Genomic DNA, 21,589 nt, shown 5'->3' on the forward strand with positions numbered 1-21,589 from the left:
TGTGTGCACATTCCAATGTTCCATTAAAAATAAGCATTTGCTATGCTTGCTAATTTTAAACGTTTGTTTTGACGTTGCTTTCTCCCATTCTAGATGCATTTTCCTGGTTTGGTTTGCTGGTGTAAGATCTACAAAAGAAGCCTACTTCATCAATGTTAGTTTCTGCTAAAACAGTAATGAAAACTCAAATATGACTAAAGAGTGACTTTGGCTCTGAACAGTTGTAGCAGTTTAAGAAGTTTTAAACCCTTGAAAGGTGTAAGCAATTTGCACTCCCCCAAAAACTCCTAATATCCTAAATTGTCTAAGCCACTGGAAGAGCTAATAGATCATAAACAGTCTAAGATATTCTGAGGGTTCAAAAGCTTATTTGGAGTATAGTCTGCCTGTAATCACTTCAGTCAATTAACAAGCCTTTAGGTTTTTAGAGGACTTAAGCAAGTTATCTATCTTTAGAGCTACGTGTGTGATAATACCAAGCTGATCTGTGCTTGTTTGAAGACCTTTAAATTGTCTGTTTTGGAATCTCTTACTTACCTTCCAGAGGTGTCCCTACCTGGTGCTTGGTGTGGTTGGAGCCAGATATCACAGGATACCTTGGCATACTGGCAAGATTTAGTGTGAAGAAAACCAGTGAAAATTCAGGAAATTCTTATTTGATCTATTTCTGCCTTGTTTATTCCAGGCTATTTGGCCTGGGTGCTGTGCTCTTTTTCTCATAAACTTGATACAAGTTACAACTTCCCATGTCACACTACATGTAAACACAGTGTGTTTACAGAGAGTAGTGTAAAAAAATTCCGGGAAAATCACTTTTAAAAACTGTTCTGGTGTTTTGGCAGAATGAAGGCTGTCTGAGAGGGACTTTTCTTGTCCTCATTCTCAGTACAGTATTTTCTGAATGCAACCTTGCATTCCTTAAGAGCAGCACTCTCAAGCTTAATATTTGCACTTGAGTCCCAAGATAATCATCTACACTTTCATACTAAACTCTTCTCTTTCTGCTCTGTCATTGTCTTGGTGCTTAATTTGCATTTGTTATTCCTGTTGAAAGTGTCAGAAGACTGATTCTTCATTGAAGACTTCTCCCATGGAATATAAGACAAATTCCTCTTAATGCTTTCTCGTGGCATGTTATCCATTTAAAATGATTTTATGAGTCTCCTTATCTTCTACATATAATCTGTAGGTGGGTTGTAAATGCTGACTCCTGGAAGTCACTTAGTTTTTAGCTGTAGTGGTCCTGTGGATCAGAAGAGACTATTCTGTTTGGGTTCTTATTGTATTAATCTCTGTTTTGTTTCACTCCCTCTTCTTTCTCTCTGAAGTACCTACCACCTGTAGCTGACTGATGACTCTATTACCTAGCTGAGATACCAAAATTTTGCTCAGGGGAGATGGCTGTTAAGGGTGTCCCTTCTATCTAAATCTTATCCACTAGCCACAAGATCATGAACTGCATCCAGCCTTAGGTGTCCACTGGTATGCAAAACAAACCTGTATGTGTTTACATTGTTGAGACAGAAGAGCTACTGAATTAGCTACTGGTGCCACCAGCTTTATAAGGCTGACCATATGTAAATGGTGTGAGTTTGAATACACCATTTTCAAAAATCCCAACATTTAACCTAGCTGGCAGAAGTGCACAATCAAATGAACAGGACCAGTCATCTCATAAAGTGTTCTGAGCTGAGCTGGCATCCTTCCTGAAGCAGGCACACAGCTACCAGCTGCACCAAGCTGCTTGCTGTCCTGCTTCTGCAGCACCATGGACAATTCAAGTTGGTATTAGGGTATGTTTCTGGATGGTTGCTGGTTTTCACACAGGGAGAACTTGCAGGATTCTGGAAAATTAGTGGGTTGTATCAATGTGAGAAGTAAAAATGAGGCTGCTGTTACATGCATCATTCATCTCAATGTGATGAACTGGATGATGTCATCTGTCATTTAAATATCTGTGGTTGTCGATCATAAACTGCAGATCTTGTGTTCCTTGAATTCCTGTACTTGATCTTGTGCCCTTCCCCTGGCTAGTTACACATGGGTTGGTGCCAATGAAGCTGCCACCTCTTGTTGGTCAAAGGGAGTTAACTGCCATGCAGAATGACTCCTGAAATCTCATTTGCTAATTCCATAGTTTGCACTGCCGCCAGTTTTCACTTGGATTTGTCTCTGCACGTGGTTCATCGCCTGCACAAAAAGCTAAATATTTATGAAGTAGGGCGTTAGAAATTATTGTTTTCCTATCCAGGCAGCTGCTGGGAGTGCCTAACTTCGCCTTGTACTAACAATACCATTGCCTAGCTAATCATGGGAGCTAGGGATAGGCTTGCTGCTCTGATCATCACCACACTGGCAGAAAAGATAATGGGCTGCTGACAAGGATGCATCTGGAATCTGGCCAGCATTGCATTGCACTGCACGAGATACTGTGTGCTGCTTCTTCCTTCCCAAACCAGGACAATAAATTCCTGTTCCTTAGCATAGTGTCACCTTGCTGTCTTGTAGCTCACTCTATTTCCTTGATACAGTTTGAATGGCTTAAGAATGACATGTTTACACAAAGGGAAGAAAGCATGTCTCGGTAAATTCAAATCCTTTGCAAACTAATCTGGTTTTGTATGCTTACATTTAGTGATCTTGAATGGACAGTATATTTGAGAAATCAGCTTTAAGGAGTATTTTCTTTTGTGAAGAAAACAAACTTGGCAGCATGAAAATCAGGTGAATTGCAGTGACATCATTGTGCATCTTCCTTTCTGTGTTGGGCTTGCCACAGTCTTCATTCTCGTAATGAGGTTGTGCTGATATTTTTAGATGGGACTGCAAGGCAGCAGTGTTGTAATCAAAATTTCATTAATTCAGTACTATAGCAAACAACTGGGCTACTCTTGGGCCTTTCCATGTGGCGGGATTTGAAGGAGGGTTGCAGTGCATTTGCTCTTTGCTGTTGCCTTCTTCAGATTTGACTTAAATCATCCCCTGATGATATAAGTGAAAAGGTAGTAAGTGCTATTTATACCTTCCTGGACATTCATACACTGCTTGCAAATTATGGGTTGTTTTGTCTTGCTGTCATGCTCCTGAGCTATATTGTTATGGTAGAGCTGGGGAGTTGTCACCCAATCCCTCCTCCTCTTCAACTCCTCCTCTTCAACAGTTTTGGATATGCCAGCTGGGGGGGTTACCCAGACATTTGAGTCTGTTTGTGCTGACCCGTGCTTTTTCTATTTACCCTTCAAATACTGGTTAAGCAAATGCAGTAAACTGTATTTCAGCTCTCTTGTAATTTGTTAATAATGTTGTCATTAATTCTTGGTACTTGGTCCTAGATTCTTCCTGAGAGACATAACTGAACTGTGTAGGTAATACCTCCATGCAGAGGAAGAGGTTTGCTAGGTTGTTGGCTCTTGGTACTTAACAAGCTCCACTCTAAATCCTTATTTGACTTTCTGCAAAGCCTGCAAGTCTGTGCCCTTCATCCTCTCCAAGCTCATTAATAATGTGAGCTGGACACATGCGTGAAGGAAAAGTCCATCTTAGAACAGATCCCTACTGGGAAATCCAGGCTGTGAGCAGCTCTGCATGTAACAAAGCTAATGGAAATTTCCAGGGAGGGCTTAGAGAGCTTAGTGACAGCCATAAAAGGGAAGAAAGTAAGAACTTGACTAAGTGGACTTCGCTGTCCATGACTGACACAGTGTGGAGAATTGCAATTTTTCACCCTAAAGCCCTGGGCAACAAATGTCCTTTTTACTGCATCCGCATCCAAGTGGCTCCATGCTACACAGAGCTTCTACCTTATGCCTTGAAAAATGTAAAGTGCTTCTAGCATTTCTATGTCTAGAGTTTGATGAAGCAAAAGTTAAGTGCTTACATTACCTGAAAAATACTCCTTTCTCCAGTGTAAGCTCTGCTTCTTTGGAATGAATCGTCAGGCCTTGATTTGCAAATCTCCTGGGAAACATACTGTGAAAGGCTGCTCATTTACAAAATTCAAGCAGTATTTTGCAATGGGATCTAAAAAACCTTTAGGCTTTCTGAAAAGGGAGATTGCACTATTTTAAATAGGTGGCTAAACCAGAGCAAGTCTTAAGCTTAACTGAAAATCCGATTTAAACCAAGGTAATTGTGGTTGTCACACACATCTTGTTGTGTACTGAAGTTGCTTTAAGGTGTGATTATGTGATCAAGTTTCTAATGCAAGCATGATGTTAAAACTGGCATTTAGCCCATGCAATAACAGTATTTCTTTGATGACATTTTGATTCATTAAAAAGAGGAATTATGATCTTCATATAAAAGCTAGTGCCCAACCAGTGCCCTCTGATAAGTTCAGGTGTATGCTTTCCTAACTGTATCTTGATGCAGTCTTAATCATCTCTTCTGTAGGCTCAATCAATCAATCATCCAAAGGCTGGAAAACCTAATCAGGAGCAATCTTGATACTGATCTTAGGGCTGACTATGAAGAGACCAGTGTGAATTCCAGCTCAGAGATGCACAGATGCATACAAAGGAGGATAAAGATAATGCTGAGGGCCTTATGGCTTTTGCAAGAGGTAGAGTTGGAAAAGGGTAATTTGTGTAACCAGCCAGAGGAAGACACTGCTGAAAGGTAACAATGAAGATGCTTGCTGCTGCAGGGACTGCCAGCTGGTTTTGCCCAGCAGGGAGACACACTTAGACCAAACCAAAAAGCCAGGTTAAAGTGGTGCTGAGGACGTTGAACTCCCATCATGGACAAGTATAGTGACCATGGCTTAAGCCTGTTTATTGGTGTTCGCAGAGTAAGCAGCTGGAGCAGTGGCACCATCTGCTACAGGTCCTCCTAGGGAAGGAAGGCAAAGCCCTTGATTCTCTGGCAGTAAAGGAATAGCTAATAGGACCCTAGTAGTGAAGCTCAGTTGATAAATAGCAATGTTTAAAACCAATATGAAAAGTTATACATTAAATTGAATCCTGTTGATTTCACCATGTGTAAATTGAAGGCATGGAGTAAGAGTAGACTTTGCTGTCCAGCAACCCAACTGTGCAGTAGGGAGACCCTGCAGAATAGGTTGGAGCAAGGCCAGGAGCTTTTCATCTGGTGTACTGCATCTCAGCTTGGTACCATGATGCTTTTGTAGAAGTGTATGTGCAGGAACTCGACTTTCTGTGTAGTACAGGAACAAAGTGTTTGGGAGAGGACAGGAAATACAGTGTCAGCTCCCATCTTGGCCTGTGGGAAGCTTTGCTGTCTTCTAGTTTCTTATCTTGGGAGGTGGCAAGCCGGCAAAGACAAGTAAGTCACACACTGGCAGGAATACCAGTCATGTACGTAGCTGTGGGGGACCATGCCTGTTCTTTGGGAAGCATGAAGACGTGTGGAAGGAGAGGGAGAAGAGCATGGGTCATCTTAGCTCTGTTGTGTAGTAGCTGTAGATACCAAGCACACTAGACTTTTTACGGAAATCTTGACTACAAGGTCAGAAAGTCTCTCTTGCCTAGGGACTGTGCTGCTTCGCAGACAGCAAAGTATGACAGCTAAGCCTCAGTCAGTACATTAGGCAGGGGATGGGGCAGCCAGAGGGACTGGCACAGTTTTAGTGACAAGTTCCCATCTGTCAGTAAACTCAGAAACCTTTGCAAATTGGCATCTCACTGGAAACTCCTTTCATGGGGTACAATGCAGCACAGGACTAGCTCAGCACAAAAAATAAAAAAGCAATATCTGGTTACTTCTTGTAGCCTCCATGTGTGATTTGGTTGACCTAATTCTGTTCATCTTTCACCCTGGGTCCTAACCTGGAGTGCTGTCATTCTGGCAGCCTAGCCCTAGGCATCCAGTGCATACTGCTTTCCCATTGCAGAATGTCTGACCTGCAGCATCCTGTAAGCTGGGGTTCTTGCCAGTTCTGATGAGGCATCTCTTTACTGTTTTTATATGTACATAAAGTATCTCATTCGTGCCTGAGCCGTAACCAGCTACCAACTATTTGCCATGAATCCTTCCTTCAGATTATGGGACTACCCCTAATTCTGAGACTGTCTGCAGGGTTATAGAAGTCCAACTTTTCAGACACAGTTCCCTTGTGTCTACACAGGCCTTATTTTGTTGGTTTGTGTTTTTTCTCCCCAGTTGCTTTGCTGTGACCACTGCACAGAACTGCTGCTTCTCCATCCAGCACCATCAGGTGTGTGCTGTCCAGCAACCATGTGGTGGTACACAGCACCATTTCATAACTCCCAGGCCATCTTATATGAGCTGTCAGCATAGTGTGGCAAAACACTCCAGGAAGTGCCTTCCATGGTAATGCAGCCCAGAGTGCTTCTGAAGGTGGAACACAGTTGCAGATGGGAGATCTCTGTGCTGCCTTGGACTGCGTAGTGAGTGCTCATCCTGTGACATTTCTGTATGGCACAGAATAAGCTGGATTTGCTCTCACCTTCTTCTTGGTGGGATGTGTACTCTCAGTGTTACGGTGGTTTCGTTTCTATGATTGCCTGTTTTCTTCAGCAGTGGTTGATAACCTTGTCTGTTCCTGTGAGCAGTATACCCTGACTTGATGAATCTTTTGGGGAAATGCTCTGTGAGAGGTTTCCAGAGTGTTGGCTGTTCCATTATACTTAGTAGCATTAGATGTAAAATTCAAGTTTGGACTTTTCAGACACACATGCTGTTGATGCAGTACAAGCTCTTCTTTGGAAACTTGTTAAAATATCCTTTACGTCTGTCCTTGCTCCGCAGTGGTTGTCAGTGAGAGGGATGTATAAAGGTTATTTATGGGTAGAATGAGAATCATTTGCAAAGAAATTAAATGTTGAATAAGAGCAGTGTCTTACTGACCACCACCTAGTGCATGAAGAGTTTGCAGACACCACAGGGAGAATTGGCCATTCCATTCCAATTTCCATTCTTTGTTTAGTTGCTTGGAATAGGGTAACCTGATTTTATACACACAGTTGAATGTCTTCATTTCCTGAAAACTTCTCTGCTCCTCTTGTTGTGTCTTGGTGCTAATATTGAATTGAAATGAATGGAATATTCCAGAGTAATCTGGTAATGCAGCACTCTATGTTTGTAAGGTGGTTGATGGTGATGAGCGTTTTTAATGAAAATGTGAACTGAGTTAGATCTGCAGTTTCTGTAGGGCAGGAACCAACACTATTCTTCATGCTGTGGGGGGTGTAATGTATGCTGGCTTGAGCAGTGTCCTGCCATGCTAATATTTTTTCCTTCTTTGGCATTTTAAGGGCCTTAAACTCTGGAGTTGAGTACCACTGGGACCAGCTGAATGAGAATGTCTTCACTGTGCATTCCAGCAGCAGGAATACTGACCGGCCTGGGTGAGTCTCCTGGGTGTCTCCTGGGTTAGCAAGACCTGACCCTTTCTGCTATATTTGTTAGATCTGACAACATCACTTGTTTGTTCCCTTATCACTGGCAGCTTTAAATATGCAATTTTCTTCCCCTTTGACATTGCCTAGTTGGGTCACCTGGCCTTCTTCCAGCAAGTGACATTCACTGCCTGAAAATGCCAGTGATAGTAAAGCACATGTGTCATTCAGGGCCCCAGTAACAGCTGTGGGAGGAACGTGTGGGGTTTGATGCGTCAAAAACACCATGTAAAGCAAATGGCCTTTAGAGGGTAACTGAAGAACAGGGAAGTTCACCGAGAAAAGGGCAAATCTGTGGTGCTGACCTGATGACTGATTTCCATCCTTTTAATGGCTGGTCATGGGACAATTGTTTCTCAGCAATAAACTAAACTCTAAAAATAAAGCTAAATCCCCTGATGTCCATGTTGGCTGTTTCACTCTGTCCAGTGATGTACATGTTGTTGTTCATCACAAGGGTGATGCTGCAGTCCATTGCTTCTTGCCGTAGTTACAAGTATTTCTCCATAAGCCAGCTGTTCTTAGCAAGAGGGTGATAGTTGTGTTTCTGAGTTGTGAGTTTCAGCATACCAAGGAGGTTGTGATCTTGTTTACAAGGCAAATGTCTGGGCTGCCCTACAGCCTTGGTATGATTGTGAGTGAAAAATACTGCCTCTACTTAAGTTTTTGACAGTGCATACTCAGTCTGGTATAATGGCACCTTGAAGGCAGAAATACTGGTCTAGAATGAACAAACTCAAAGAGAGCAAAAAAGTATAGCAGGTTTCAAAGCCTTATGAAAAAAAGATTGTGAACGAGCAGCCTTTCCTTGAATCTCTTTACCATTCCCAGCACTTAGAGGTCAATTTAGAAAAGAGCGTTGTGGCATTGTCAAGATTCAGCTGTAGCATTGTACACTTCAGCTGTTCAAGTCTGAGAAGCTAATGAGCCTTGAGGTGGTTCCTGTTGTTTGCTATGGAGAACACAGGACTTCTCTTGTCTGACTGGAATAGGCGGAAATGCCTGCTGGAGTGCGTTCATGTGTGATGCTGACAAACTAGGAAGTCCAGAGGAGGGAAGGAATATAGGGTACATCCATGGGAGTTAAAACTGTCCTGCAGTGCAGGAGGTTTTGTGTGTATTTGTGCTTCTGCACTGCACATTGTGCTGCCTCCTCAGTGCAGTGACTCCAAGACAGTTGTTCTGCAGGCTTAATGATGCTACAGGGATATCTCTCTGTGCCTGTAAGACATGCTGCATCTGTGGAAGGGTGAGTGGACTCCAAGACTCCATTGGCTTAAAACTCAAGAGACCAGTGTGTGTAAATAAGTAGAGGTCACAATTCCTTTCATCCCCATCATCAGAGCAGCAAGCAGGTGCTTGGTTGGAGTGGAGGCAAGAAGAGCTGCACATTTATGTTTCAGTCTTGCTTGGGCTTGTTGCCTCCAGTGATCCTGGTCTTACTTGTTTTTCTCTCTTTTCAGAACCAGCAGAGCTACATGGAGGACAGACAGGGACATGGGCCTGATGAATGCCATAGGCCTACAACCCCGAAATCCCCCCACCTCTGTGACGTCACAGGGTACCCAGACCTTGGCGCCTCAGCTGCAGAATGCTGAGACTCAGACAGAGAGGGAGGTACAGGAGCAAGAATCCACCTCTGCAGGGACTGGTGAAGGTAGGAGATCAATCAGTGATTTATCTGACAGAGCTTACCTGGTGATTTAGGATTTTCTACATATGTTCCACATCCTGTCAGTGCATTTGGATACTCCTTTTATCTCTTCAACAAACATTTCTCCTGCCTAATTTGTCTGTAGCCAGGCATAGATCATCAGGAGAATGAATCTCTGGCCATATGAATAGAAAAGTTGTCTTTTTTACATGCTTTGAGGGAAAAAAAGAATATTCTCCAGATCATTGTGTCTTTGTAGAATCAACTGTACTGCCTTTATTCCTCACACATCTCCTGAACTCCTAACCATCAGTAAGGCTGCAATCTGCTGAAAGTTATCCTTTCTGCTTCTGTGTTAGAGTTCAGCTTGGTCTCCAACTTATGGAAAAAGTCTGCAGGCTTCACAAGCTTAACATTTGGATACAAAATAAAATACTGTAAATCGCTACTCACAAAGCAGCTTTGAGGATTCTGTTTAGTTTGATTGGTGAGGTATATGATGAGTGCCCAGCTCAGCTATACAAAAAAAATGTCTCTAGTGGCTAGCAGTCCAGGGAAACTTACCAATATGTAAGGAGCCAGAAACAGCTACTGTGCAATTCCTGTGTAATGATAAAGTCATTAATCTGTTGAAAACATGTTGATTTATCCAGGCCTCTTGTCTCAATACTGTTAATATTATGTTTTCATTCAGCTCTGGAGGCTTGGCTAGGTAGAGGTTTGGCACCATATACATAGGAAAGACAAGAGAAAATCGAGGAGACAGTTTTGAAATTGTTGGTTCATGATGAACCTGCTTGGCTTTGGGAGGCAGCCAGCCCACAGCATGCCTGCGTGTGCCTATATGCCTGTTTGTTCTCTGTCAGTCTGAAAGTTACTTTTTGGTATGTGACTCTTCCAGTTTCTGCTGTGTAGTATCCAGCATGTGTGATACGGCTTTGTGTTTCTCTGATCTCAGCTCTTCTGTACAAAGTTAAGTGGGAAATTCCTGCCCGCTGGGGTTTCTGTCTGCTTATCTCAGCAGAGCTGAGATTAACCTCTCTGGAAGGTTAGTACAATTGAGAGCGTGTGAATAATACTGGAACACAGACTGTCTGGACAAGTGTTGAATTCATGGGAACTGGTTCTTCCACTGAAGGGGTACACAGACTGAGAACATGGTATAGTGTGGGACCTTCTTGCATCAAGGCCATGCAGGCTTTGGGAGTCTGTTAATCCAGGAGAGTTCTCCAGCACTGCTTCTCTCTCCTGCTGTTCTGCAATCATCTGATAGTTTCTTTATCTTGTTCTTTCTAACCTTTCAATTTCCAGATCTAGATCATGGGTTTTAACTAGACTGTTAATGAGATGGGGAAAGGGCTGTTGTTTACCAGTGCCTTGGCAGGATATCTTTACAAAGAAGCAAAACTTGTAACATTTGGAAGAAAAGAAGTGTAAATAACAAGCCTAGGACAGGTACTTCTCTTCATCTCCCTTTCTTGCTTAGAAGATCCGTGAGTTCCACATCTGGTGGAACTTCCATCTCAGACATTGACTTACCATATGTCCCCTTGCAAATGGCCATAGCTGCAAAATGGGCTGTCACACTACTGTTATCTATGTTAGGGCCTGTATAACAAAGGAGCTACTGCATTTTAAACACATGCACCAGAGATAAGCCAAGATGCTTTATCCTGTTGTTGATCAGTTCCTGTGCCAGTTGCATCCTCAGTGGAAATTCCAGAGTAACTTGAAACAGGAAACTGTGAAGATGATAACAGTTAGGAGCATGAAGGATCAAAAAAATCCGTAGTAATCCATGACAGAAGAATAGCACAAAGACCTAACGTGAAGCAGGTGCTTGTGGCAGCAGTGGTCTGGTTCATGAGTCTTTGTGCCTCACATTACACATGAGCATTACTGGCTTCTTGTGACAGTAAGCCAGCTGTTTTCACAGCATCATCAACTCTTGTGATGCACATTCAGTGTGTTCCAGCTACTAAGATTAGGTGCTGTGGTGCTTTTCTGATGGCCAATTTGCCCACTGTATCTACTGTAATACTGTAACTCTGCCTGTTGACAGAGAAATTGTGTTCCCTAATAGCATGATCTAGATGTCAGGGGCAAAAAGAAAAAAAAAAAAAAAAAAAGAAAAAAAAGTGCTACCAGTAACTTGGGGTGTGACCCAGGGCAAATTATTAATCATCTACCAAATGGGAATAAATCTTCCCATAGTACAGTACACCTGGGGCTGTGGAGATTAATTAGTGTTTTGTATGGGGCTTTGAAGATGGAAATCACTATGTCAAGGCTTAGCAGCATTATCGGCAGCAGAATGGATAAATCAAGTTTGATTCTAAGTAATATAAAGGAAAGTGGTTTAGTTATCACCCTGCCATGAGGGGCAAAAAAGGCCAAACCAACCAACCCACTGATCAGCTGAAAAAAAACCCTTGTATGTTAAGAAAAAAGAAAAAGGAAGGCTAATGCTATCCTGAGAGTGAGGTTCTGTCAGCCCTGCTGTTGTGGGGAATTCTGGCTTAGGGCATTTCTTGCAGATATGTGCTTACTGTACAAAAAAAAAAAATAAAGTATGCAGAATTGCATCAGAAATCTAATTAAGTTCTGTTCGGGTATAAATAGTTTCCTTTTCTCATGCAAAGCTCTGCGGGGACTTTGCTGCTCTGATTATCTTTCTACCTCCTTTGGAGGAATGAGTATATGATGACTTTGTTAGAAGTGAATCCCTCTAATGTTCTGAATCTTTCTGTTTTGCAGCAGTTAATAGCGGACTTGTGAACTCTGTTCCCACACCACACATAAAGGAAAGGTAGTTTAGAGTTGAGAGGAAACTAGGAGAGGTACCAAGAAATGCTTAAGACAATGTTTGAGCTGTCTCCTATTTTCTTTTAAGCTGACAGACAGAGTGGAAATAGTGATAGAGTTGTAACTTTGAGGCACCCTTAATTAGAAACAATCTGTTGGGCATTATACTATGTTTTCCTTGCAAATAGACAGGCATGATGGGAGTGAGATCTGTATTCAGCTGGCAAATTGAATCTCGCTTAAAACCCAACAAAAATTCCTAATGAGATTTAATGGCCCAAAGCTTTAACCTTTAGAAATCATAATTCCCAGTCCAGACTGGGTCAGGCTGGGGCTGCCACTTGTTTGGGCTGTTGGATCTTTGGAGTACAGTGAAAGGGGCAGTAACTGCAGGGTCTGCAATTGTGCCAAAGCTGCTGCAGGCTGAGGGAGAGGGACCTCTGCAGAGCTGCAGGACACTTGTTTGATAGTGGGCCCATGCTGTCCCCTGGCTGTTGAGACTATATCAATACATCTTTCAGGTAATCCAGCTGTTAAAGAGAGAAAAAAAAAACCAAAACAAAACAACAACAAATAACTGAAAAGTAATTGTCATCTGATTTCCTATCATCTGCATTGTCTTTGGGGCTTACAATTCTGGTAGCTAGCTTAGTACTTGTGCAAGTAGGCACATGTTATGAGTTACTGAAATTGTAGCCATCAGAATATTTGCTGTCAGTGGATTGCTACTTTGCCTGTCTTTGGGGGAGAAACATATTGACTACTGTCATGTCATGTACAGTTTTTAACTTGCTGGGTTGAAGTGCTTATCACCAGCCAGTACAAATTTCTATTAGTTCCAACTGCTTTCAGAGGTTTCAGCAGATACATTTGAGGGGGAAGAGGGTTGTAAAAGGAAGGTTTGGGTTTGTGAGATTCTGTCTTTCAAACTATTGATAGTGAAAAGACAGCACATACAAGCAAAACTTTCCTGATATAAGCAAAGCATCCTGAGGATGCCTAAGGAGCACTTAGAAGCAATCAGTGTCCCTGCATGTGATATAACTTATTTAATCTGAGACATTAGGAACACGTGTCAAGGGGCTGCTTGAGCAGGAATACTCTGTCCCCAGCCGAGCCTCATGAATGCTAACAAGAAACATATTGTTTTATGTTAGATGAACACGTTCTTGCAATGCTGTTGTCAGATGTGATGTGAGTTTTGTGCAGTTAGTGTGGAAATGGGAGCAGGGACACTAGAGATCAGCTTCCAGATCTGTCTCATTCTCCAAGTAGAAACATGGGTAGATCACTTAGCCTTTCATCTGCCTGTCATCTGTAAAATCTGCATCATATGTCCTATAGAACTGCAAGTTTTGGTTTCTCTTTAAAATCCTCTGAAAACCACTACCTAAAAAACAGACTTAGGTTCTAGAAGTATGTACTATGCATGCCTTTACAGCGTGATCTATTCCCAAGTACTTGGGTCTCCTGGGATTAAATTATGTGGGCTACTTTTAATCTCATTACAAAAGTAAGTTTCATTCCTATGAATTGCCAAGGTGAGCTATTACTGAGAAAATGTTTAGAAATTAAAGCATTTGTGTGTTTTCTGAGTTCTGTGGAGTTGTTTGGATTAACTACCTCAGAAAGGAAATGTGAACATGTTTCTGGGCTTGGTTGGAAAGAAAAGGAACTAGTAGTATTTCTTGTGGCATTAAGGGAGATACGATTATTCATAGCTGGTTATACTGTGGTGTGTCCCTCCCTTTTCTATTCTTACGCAAGGGATGAATTAATGTTAAAATGCTGATATTTTTATCTTTGAGCATCTGAATTAGTGGGTCAGCTCACACCTCAGAGCTATTATTTAATGTTCTCTGAAGACCTAGATATCTCTGCAGTGCCTACTGTTAGTTCTAATTTTGAAGCTTTGTTTGCAAACATGGTTTTGCTGGTTTTAGAAAGAGGAATGTTGAAAATGAAAGAAAATTCAAGGACAATGTCAGTATATTGCACAGATACAGGGGAGTCTGATCTCATCCTTGGTTCTGTGGATTTTGTATTTCATCAGGAGTGTGCCATCCATGCCCAGAGATAAACAAGTTGTACTCCCTATAAGTACTTCAGCGTTCACTTTGTTTAAAAGTGGAAATACCCTGCCTTATGCCAAACTCCATCAAAAAGTTTTTAAGATGTTTTGCCTGTGTAGTTTTCTGTGTCAAATTCTTGTCTTGCTGGAGTAGCATAGCAAAGGACTTTTAAAAGCAGATGCATTAGCTAGGGAATATTTAGTTAAGTGTTTGAGACACTCAGCTACATTGACAGAAATGTCCTGGTCTTTGGGATAATTACTCTCAAGAGTAATGTTTTGTTCTGTGTTTGGAATAGACAGGGCGAGTTTGGGCCTCTGGAAAGGTCACTTTGGTTACAGTAGAAAACATGTGTAGGAGCGCAGCACTGCAGCAAGATGAAACGTGTGGTTTTACAGCATTGTTGTTGTTTTGGATAAGTGCCTGTGTGCACACCCTGAACCTTCACCAAATGGAAGTCAGCTTATTTCACTTGCTTTGAGTACTAATGTAGTCTGCGTTGGCAGCCTGGTGAAAGAATGTGTGTGGGAGTCACCCAGCAGTAGAAGCGGGCTGTGTGTGAATCTGTGCTGTAACTCAGCTCAAGGCAAATGGCACATCCAGCTTTGCTCTGAGCTAGTCAGCCAAAGTCATCATTGAAACCTGAGAGAGGGAAAGGGGAAGACAGTCCCCAAAGCAGAGGTGTTTGTTGGCTGCTTGAATGATGAGGCTCACTTCTGGCTCTTGATGGGCTGGGAATTTCCAACATTGCTCTGGGATCTGAAGGCTCATGCCTTGCTGATTCCTGCTGAGGTATCAGCCCTTGCTTGTTTTCTGAGCAAGCAGATGCCTCAATTGAAAATTAAGCCATGGCATATGGTAATTTAGGGGCAGGGAAGAGCAAGGGGTGCTGTGGTGAAGCACTTTTGTAAGGCTGAGGAGCATCGGCTGGCTGGGAGTCCTTGCTGTTTTGCTGTTCCAGTGCTTCTGTACTGGAGTGGTTTATGGTAAGTGATCTATCAAGGGCATGGTACCTGCTATTTTAAGACTTGTGTATATAGGACTGTCTGGCATGTCTCTAGACCAGGCTGCAAATCTTGGCTTCTTAAGCTTCTTCTCCAGCCTGGCCAAATGGTTGGTAATGAAGTACAGCTATGCCCTCAGAAGGAAGTGATAGCTGAATCCAAAACCATGCTTCTCAAACCTTCCACTTAGTTCTGCTCATGATTAATGTTTCAGTACCTCTTGGCATGCATGTTTTTCACACTGGAGTTTAGAGTATAGTAGCTGCCTCCGTCCTCAGTCTTTTTACTGTTCAGCCAAGTTCCTAGTTCATGCATCAACCACATCCTAATTTGCCCATCAGACACATATACTGAATAGGATTTCTCTTCTAGAGTTGTGGGTCAGGCTCTCTCCAGGGGGTATTCTTGCTCATTCCTCTAAGGCCATGCTGCAGATTCTCATGTGGTTACAGGTGTCTCTGTGATCCCACTCACCCTCTAATCAAAGGGATAGGTATAGTGGATATAGCAGGTTTACTACATTCTGAGCAGAAACTAACTCTACTGGTGAGATTTCAATTTGCCCTTGATATCCATAATAGTTCTACAGCAGGGCAGTATGACAGCATACTTACTTGAGGATGAAATTAACTTTGTCCAGTGGTGGGGGACACTGGCATGCTTGATGCAAGTACCACTGGGCCCATGAGAAAGGGGAATAAGCTGTTACTGACTGCATGATGTCTCTACAGTGGCATGGTGTAGACTTTGCTGAGTATCTTAGCTCTCATGCTGGATACATGATCATACAATCATTTAGGTTGGAGAACACCTCCAAGACGATGCAAGTCCAACCTTTGACTGAACACCACTTTAACTAAACTATAGCACTAAGTGCCATGCCCAGTCATTTCTTTAACAGCTCCAGGGATTGTGACTCCACCACTTCTCTGGGCCATTAAAATGAGTAACCACCATCTCAGTGAAAAGATTCTTCCTAATGTCCACTCTGAACCTCCCCCGGTGCAGCTTGATGCCATTTCCTCTTACCCTGCTGCTGGTTAACAGGGAGAAGATACTGGCTGCAACCTCCCTTCACGCAGTTGTAGAGAGTGATAAGGTCTTCCCTGAGCTTGCTTTTCTCCAGGCTAAATAGCCCAAGCTCCTTCAGCTGCTCTTCTTATGATTTGTGCTCCAGAGCCTTCACCAGTATCACTGCCTTTCTCTGGATGTGCTCTAGCACCTCAATGTCTTTTCTTGTAGTGAGGGTCCCAAAGCTGTGCATGGGGTTCAAGGCATGGCCTCACTAGTGCTGTGTACAAGGAGACAAGCACTGCCCTGGTCCTGCTGGCCACGCTATTGCTGATACAGGCCAGCATGCCATTGGCCTTCTTGGCCAGCTGAACACACACACTGGACCATGTTCAGCCATTGTTGACCAGCACCCCCACCCCCAGGTTCTTTTCTGCTGAGCAGATTTCCAACCCCCCTTTCCCCAGCCTGTAGTTTTGCCTGGGATTGTTGTGATTCAAGGGCACCTTGTTGAACCTCATGAAATTGGCCTTTGCCCATGACCCAGCCTGTCCAGATCCCTCCTCAGATCCTTTCTACCCTCCAGCACATCAGCACTCCCAATCAATTTATTGTTATCTGTGAACTTACTGAGGGTGCACTTGAATCCTCTCATCCAAATCATGGATAAAGATATTAAACTCCACAGCCCCGAGTGGTTTTTTTTTTTCCTAGTCAGTGTGGCATTTTGGTTTTTATTGTGTTTTAGCTCCTCCCTGCATTCAACCTTGTTGACGTTTTTGTTCATCTCCTTGGTGCCAAGAGAGCTCATGGCTTTCTCCTCAAATCAGCACTGTGATAGCTTCATAGAGGTGGGAGTGAGATTTATTTCTTTAATAAGAATCAGCAAGATCCCACTGTGGAATGTTTCTAGCAGTTTATTATTACAGATTGTTCTCCCCAGATGCTCTTGGTAAGGTTTGTAGCAAAAGGAGAATGTTGAGAAACCGAACTTAGATGAACTTCCCTGTCATGGTGATTTAATCTCCTACATTGACAATTCTTTTGTGGGATTTTGTTCTCCTGAAGTAATCTTAAGCAACCAAGGTATCTGACGATGGTTCTCTCAGAGCTCACTACAGCTCAAGTATAAAGGGAAGCCTCAGAGATAAGAGTAGACAAAAACTGTAGGTCTTGAGATGTTTTTTTGTATTCCTCAAAAGATATCAGTCAAGGGGAGCAGGAGCCTACACATTTGATCATAACTAGTGTGGAAGACCATGTTTTGTAGCTGCTGTCTATTGTTGGCCAACTTCTTTTGTCCTCCCTAGACTGACACCGGGGACATTGCCATCATGTCATCTGCCTACTTCTCAAACAGGTGAAGTAGGAAAAGCCATGGGGTTCTTTAACACCATGGTGAAATGTTTGGTTTACTGCAGTGCAAAATGAAGTTTCTCTTTCCATCCCCATGGGACTGGCAGGATTGTCTCTGCAGCTCTGATAAACCATCCTGCCTCTTTGACTACCGCCCTTTCCCCCATCTTTATGGCTAGATAAGAACTGCTTTTCTAAGGCTTGGACATGCAAGTCTGTGAGGGTTACCTGTGGAAGTGACCAGTATCTTCTTGACAGAATTCTGTGCCTTTGTTTGACACTTAACCAAGTGGAAAGTTATGGAAATAAAATACTGGGCTCCCTCTAGAATCAAACCTATCTTCTGTCCCAGCACATGCACACTGCGTGATGCAACTGCTCAGCATGCTTTATTTTTGTCATAGTTTGCCTTATGCACCAGAGTTGCTTCTGCTTTCTTTTGCAGGTGAAGGTCCAGAATATGGGGCCAGTGGGGAGGATGCTCTGAGCAGGATTCAAAGGCTGATGGCAGAAGGTGGCATGACTGCTGTGGTTCAGCGGGAACAGAGCACCACCATGGCGTCCATGGGTGGCTTTGGCAACAACATCATCGTGAGCCACCGGATCCACCGCAGCTCTCAGACTGGTGCAGAGCCCACTGGAACTGAGGGCACGTCAGCACAGCAGTCCAGCTCTCAGCAGCTGGGCACAGAGCTGGAGGGACGCATCGTGTCAGAGTCTGTGCAGCTGCCGGAGCACGGCCTGAGCCCGCGGACAGCCCCTAGCGGGAGTGAAGGACAAAGCGCTGGTGACCTGGACCTGCCAGAACAGGCCCAGTCCTCCATGGACACTGAGGGACCAATTGAATACAGTGACCTAACTAATAATAACCATCTCCCTGACAGTACCAACTTCTATAGTAATGACACCACCAGTGGGGAGTCGCGGAACAGGTAGAGACTGAGTTGTGTGTTGGTGCTACCCTTGTACTGCTCAGCAGAGACCTGTACCTCACAGCTGGCCAGGAGCTGGAAGAGTAGGGATGGGTGGCTCTAACAGGATGCTGGTGGTTCAGAGGGCTTCTCTGTCCTGGGTGATGGGGGAAGGGATAAGAATTGCAAGGGAAGCCATGGGGATGAAAGCATACTTAACTTCCAACATTCACACTGCTGAAGAGTTAATAGAAATACAAACCATACTTGCTGCACATCAGTCAAATTTTGAGCCCCCATGGCATCCCCTGAGCTAAGCCCTGCAACTTGGTGTGTCATCGTTTGTAAAGCCTTTTTCCTTTCCTTTTTCCTGCCCTTTTATACCTGTGGAGCTGATCAGTAGAGTGAAGAAGGGGAAAGGGGCCTGCAGCATCTTTCTGGAGACAGCCAGTACTGGGCAAACCCAGGCGTGATGCTCCAGCTCTGTTGCTGGAGTGGAGGAGTCTTCCAGGCCACAGTCCCTCTCCATAGCACAGCACTGGTCCCCCAGAGTGTGGTGTTCTAAGACCAGTCCTGCCTATGCTGTGGTCTTTTCTGGGAAGAGCTGGGGTTTGCCAGAACATGCATGGCTCAGGATATGCTCAGGATATGCAGGTGGGATCTTTCCTTTTTAGAGTTAGTTTAGGACTTGGCAGGAACTGAAGCAGAGATGCCATATGGATGGGTAGAGGGACAAGGGCTACTGCTCTCTAGTCAGGATGCAGTTCACACAAGGATGTTCTAAGCTGTGCCAATATTAACATGAATGAGTCACCCCAGTGGTTTCATGGTGCCAGGACTGAGCTGCAGGTCCTTGGCAGGGGGCAGGAAATCTCTTTCAGCTCCAGGCCAGGGTGTGAGGTATGGGTCTGTGATGTAAGGTGTTGCATGTGAAATCTTGACCTTGTACATGTAGTTTCTAGTGGAGAAGTCAAGGCTCTGATACTTTGTTTTTAGTCTCAAATGTGATTTTCCTTTTCGTTTGTAACTCTCCATCCCTAGCAGGCTTGTGGAGGAAGTACGGGGAGAGTGTGAGTGCGAACGAGGGAAACACCAAAGATCAATGTCATTAAAATATGACAAACCCTTGCTTGACCTCCTGTCTTCATTTGTGTGATGGTTGTTTCTCTGTTTGGCCTTGGGGAGAGATACATCCATCTCAGAAGCTCTAGGCAGCATACAAATGTCAGATGATGACCACCACCTTCCCAGGAGGAAAGTAGATTCAGCCTGTGAGTTGAAAGTCCAAAATTGGGAAATAGAGAGGTGCATTTGGGAGTCTTGCTTGCAAATCGCTTTTTAACCAGTCTGGAGATGAGCAGGCACCTCTACATTTGCCATTATTCAGGTACTGCAGTAAGGAGGAAGAGGAGCATTTCACCTGTCCGCCATAAACAAAGGTGTGTAGAGATGCAGCTCTGAACATCTTGGGCAAGCAGAGAGTGGTCTGTCTTGCTGACCGCCTGATGCAGAAGAGGGTTGCAGTATCTGGCTGTTCTGGATAGAAGAATGCACACTCCCTTGTTACCACCCATCCCTGTGAGGGATGTTTCCACTAATGTCTGAGCACCTGCCAGCAGCTGCTGTGCTCCTGCCCAGCTCCTCTAGATTCTGTGCTGCTAAGACATTACAATAAATAAGTCTGTCATTAGGCAGCACTCAAGCTCCCAGTCAGAAGAGTCTGTTAGAGAACATTAAGCAAATCTTCCCTTAAATCACAGCCTGGAAATGAACCTTAAATCAAATCAGCTACTGCCAGGCCTCATTGCTGAGTGTTAACGAGGCTCTAAAACCTGCCCCAAGCCAACCACATCTCTGATCTGACAGGAGAGCAGCCTGAAAAATGGGATTCCCTCGTGTGGCAAGGAAGGTTTCATGCATCCCTGTATTACTGTGGAGGGGCTTGAGGATGTGCTGGCAGTTGGGAGCCAGGAGAACTGAGTCTCAGATGCACAGACAAGGCAGTGAAGGTCTAGACAGAGCTGTTTATTGCTCTGCTTGAAAACAAGCTAAAACAGAACCTGGGAAAAAAAATGCTTCAGCTAAGCCTGACATCCCTTCTTCCCTCTCCTTGTATGATTCCTAGAAGAATCGAGGCCCATTCTTGGTAGATGTGTTACAGAGCATTTATAGATATCCATTTTCAGAATGAGCCGAGCTATCTACAGAAAAATTTCCATCTCAGTTGGAGAAGTATCTTCTGGGCTGCCTCACTCTGGTGCTGGCAGATTCTCAAAGCCTGGTGTGCACTATTGCTGGACGCTCTGGCCAGGCTGCTGTGCAGGGGCCTGAAGCCTGCTCTGCTGATGGCTCCCCTTTGGTCCAGACCTGCCCCCACGGGAGACTGTGGCAGAACAGGGGATGAGCTCCAGTGGGAGCCGGAGCAAACCACAGCCGCTGTCTTTGCCATTGACACGGGACATCTCTGAAACTCTAAAGGACTTTTCCATTCAAGACTTGAAGGGGAGGCTCTTCCTGAGGAGGTAAAGGATGGAGGCCTGGTCAGAGCAGGCAGCATTGTAGCTCTGGGCCAAAGGCTGCTGACAGTTGAGCCTGGCTGCAGCCTGTGTTCCTATGGGCTTTAAGCAGGATCAGTGGGCACAGTGGCTAGGGACAGGCTCAATCTTCTGGTCGTGCCTTGGACATGCTTTGTAGATGACCTGCTGTGGCTACACAACTGAGCAGGTGACCTCAGTGGTGATGGGCTTATGTGTACAAAGAGCAGTGTTTTTCTTACGAGTTTCAGGCCTAGGATCTGCCAAGCTCAGATTATCCTTGTCTGAGACCTGATGGAGCTATGTGGGTGAATGGGTGAGAAGAGAAGGGGACCGGAGGGAAAACTGAGCCCACTTAACACAATGGGCTCACCCACACCCACCCCAATGCAATTTATTTACTGTGCCTCCCATGCTTCTTGTGGGACAAAACTCTTTATCTGCTTTGGTGTACCCTGCTCCACACCAGCAGTCTTGCTTGGTTGTTTTGGTCAGGGCTGATCTAACTGTACCCTCCAGCAACACCCTTGAATCTGTGTGGTGACCTGAGGCCTGGAGCCCTGCATAGAACAGCAGGCAGTGGGATTGCCCAGGTCAGGGACAGCACCACTGCAGCTCAGGGCTCCTTCCACAAGCCTTGCAGCTTTACCTGCTCACTGCAGCACTGAGGCAAATGCCATGCCAGGAGCAACATGGAAATTCAACAAGAGCTGCTTCAGGAAACTGAACCAGAGCTGTGCATGCTTGCTGGCCCAATTTAGGAGGCAAAATGAGAGCTTTGCTGCGTAGGAGCAGGAAATAATCTTAAAAAGTGAAAGCTTTTCTCAGCTATAGACTGTCAGGAGCCTTTAAATGTGCTAACA

The 21,589-nt window shown here is 44.2% G+C and overlaps 1 protein-coding gene across 3 annotated transcripts in view; it reads left to right on the forward strand.

Moving 5' to 3' along the window:
* Window positions 1–19,311, forward strand: part of AMBRA1 (autophagy and beclin 1 regulator 1) — a 133,096-nt gene extending 113,785 nt beyond the window's left edge. For all 3 annotated transcript variants that reach the window (XM_062495322.1, XM_062495324.1, XM_062495323.1), the window contains 3 exons: window positions 7,236–7,328; window positions 8,843–9,036; window positions 17,727–19,311. In XM_062495322.1, coding sequence (XP_062351306.1) covers window positions 7,236–7,328; window positions 8,843–9,036; window positions 17,727–18,217 — 778 coding nt within the window. In that variant the 3' untranslated portion in view covers window positions 18,218–19,311. The remainder of the gene's footprint in view (window positions 1–7,235; window positions 7,329–8,842; window positions 9,037–17,726) is intronic.
* The last annotated feature ends 2,278 nt before the right edge of the window (window positions 19,312–21,589 follow it).

Source organism: Cinclus cinclus, chromosome 6, assembly GCF_963662255.1.
Source record: "Cinclus cinclus chromosome 6, bCinCin1.1, whole genome shotgun sequence".
In the NCBI taxonomy this organism is placed as follows: domain Eukaryota; kingdom Metazoa; phylum Chordata; class Aves; order Passeriformes; family Cinclidae; genus Cinclus; species Cinclus cinclus.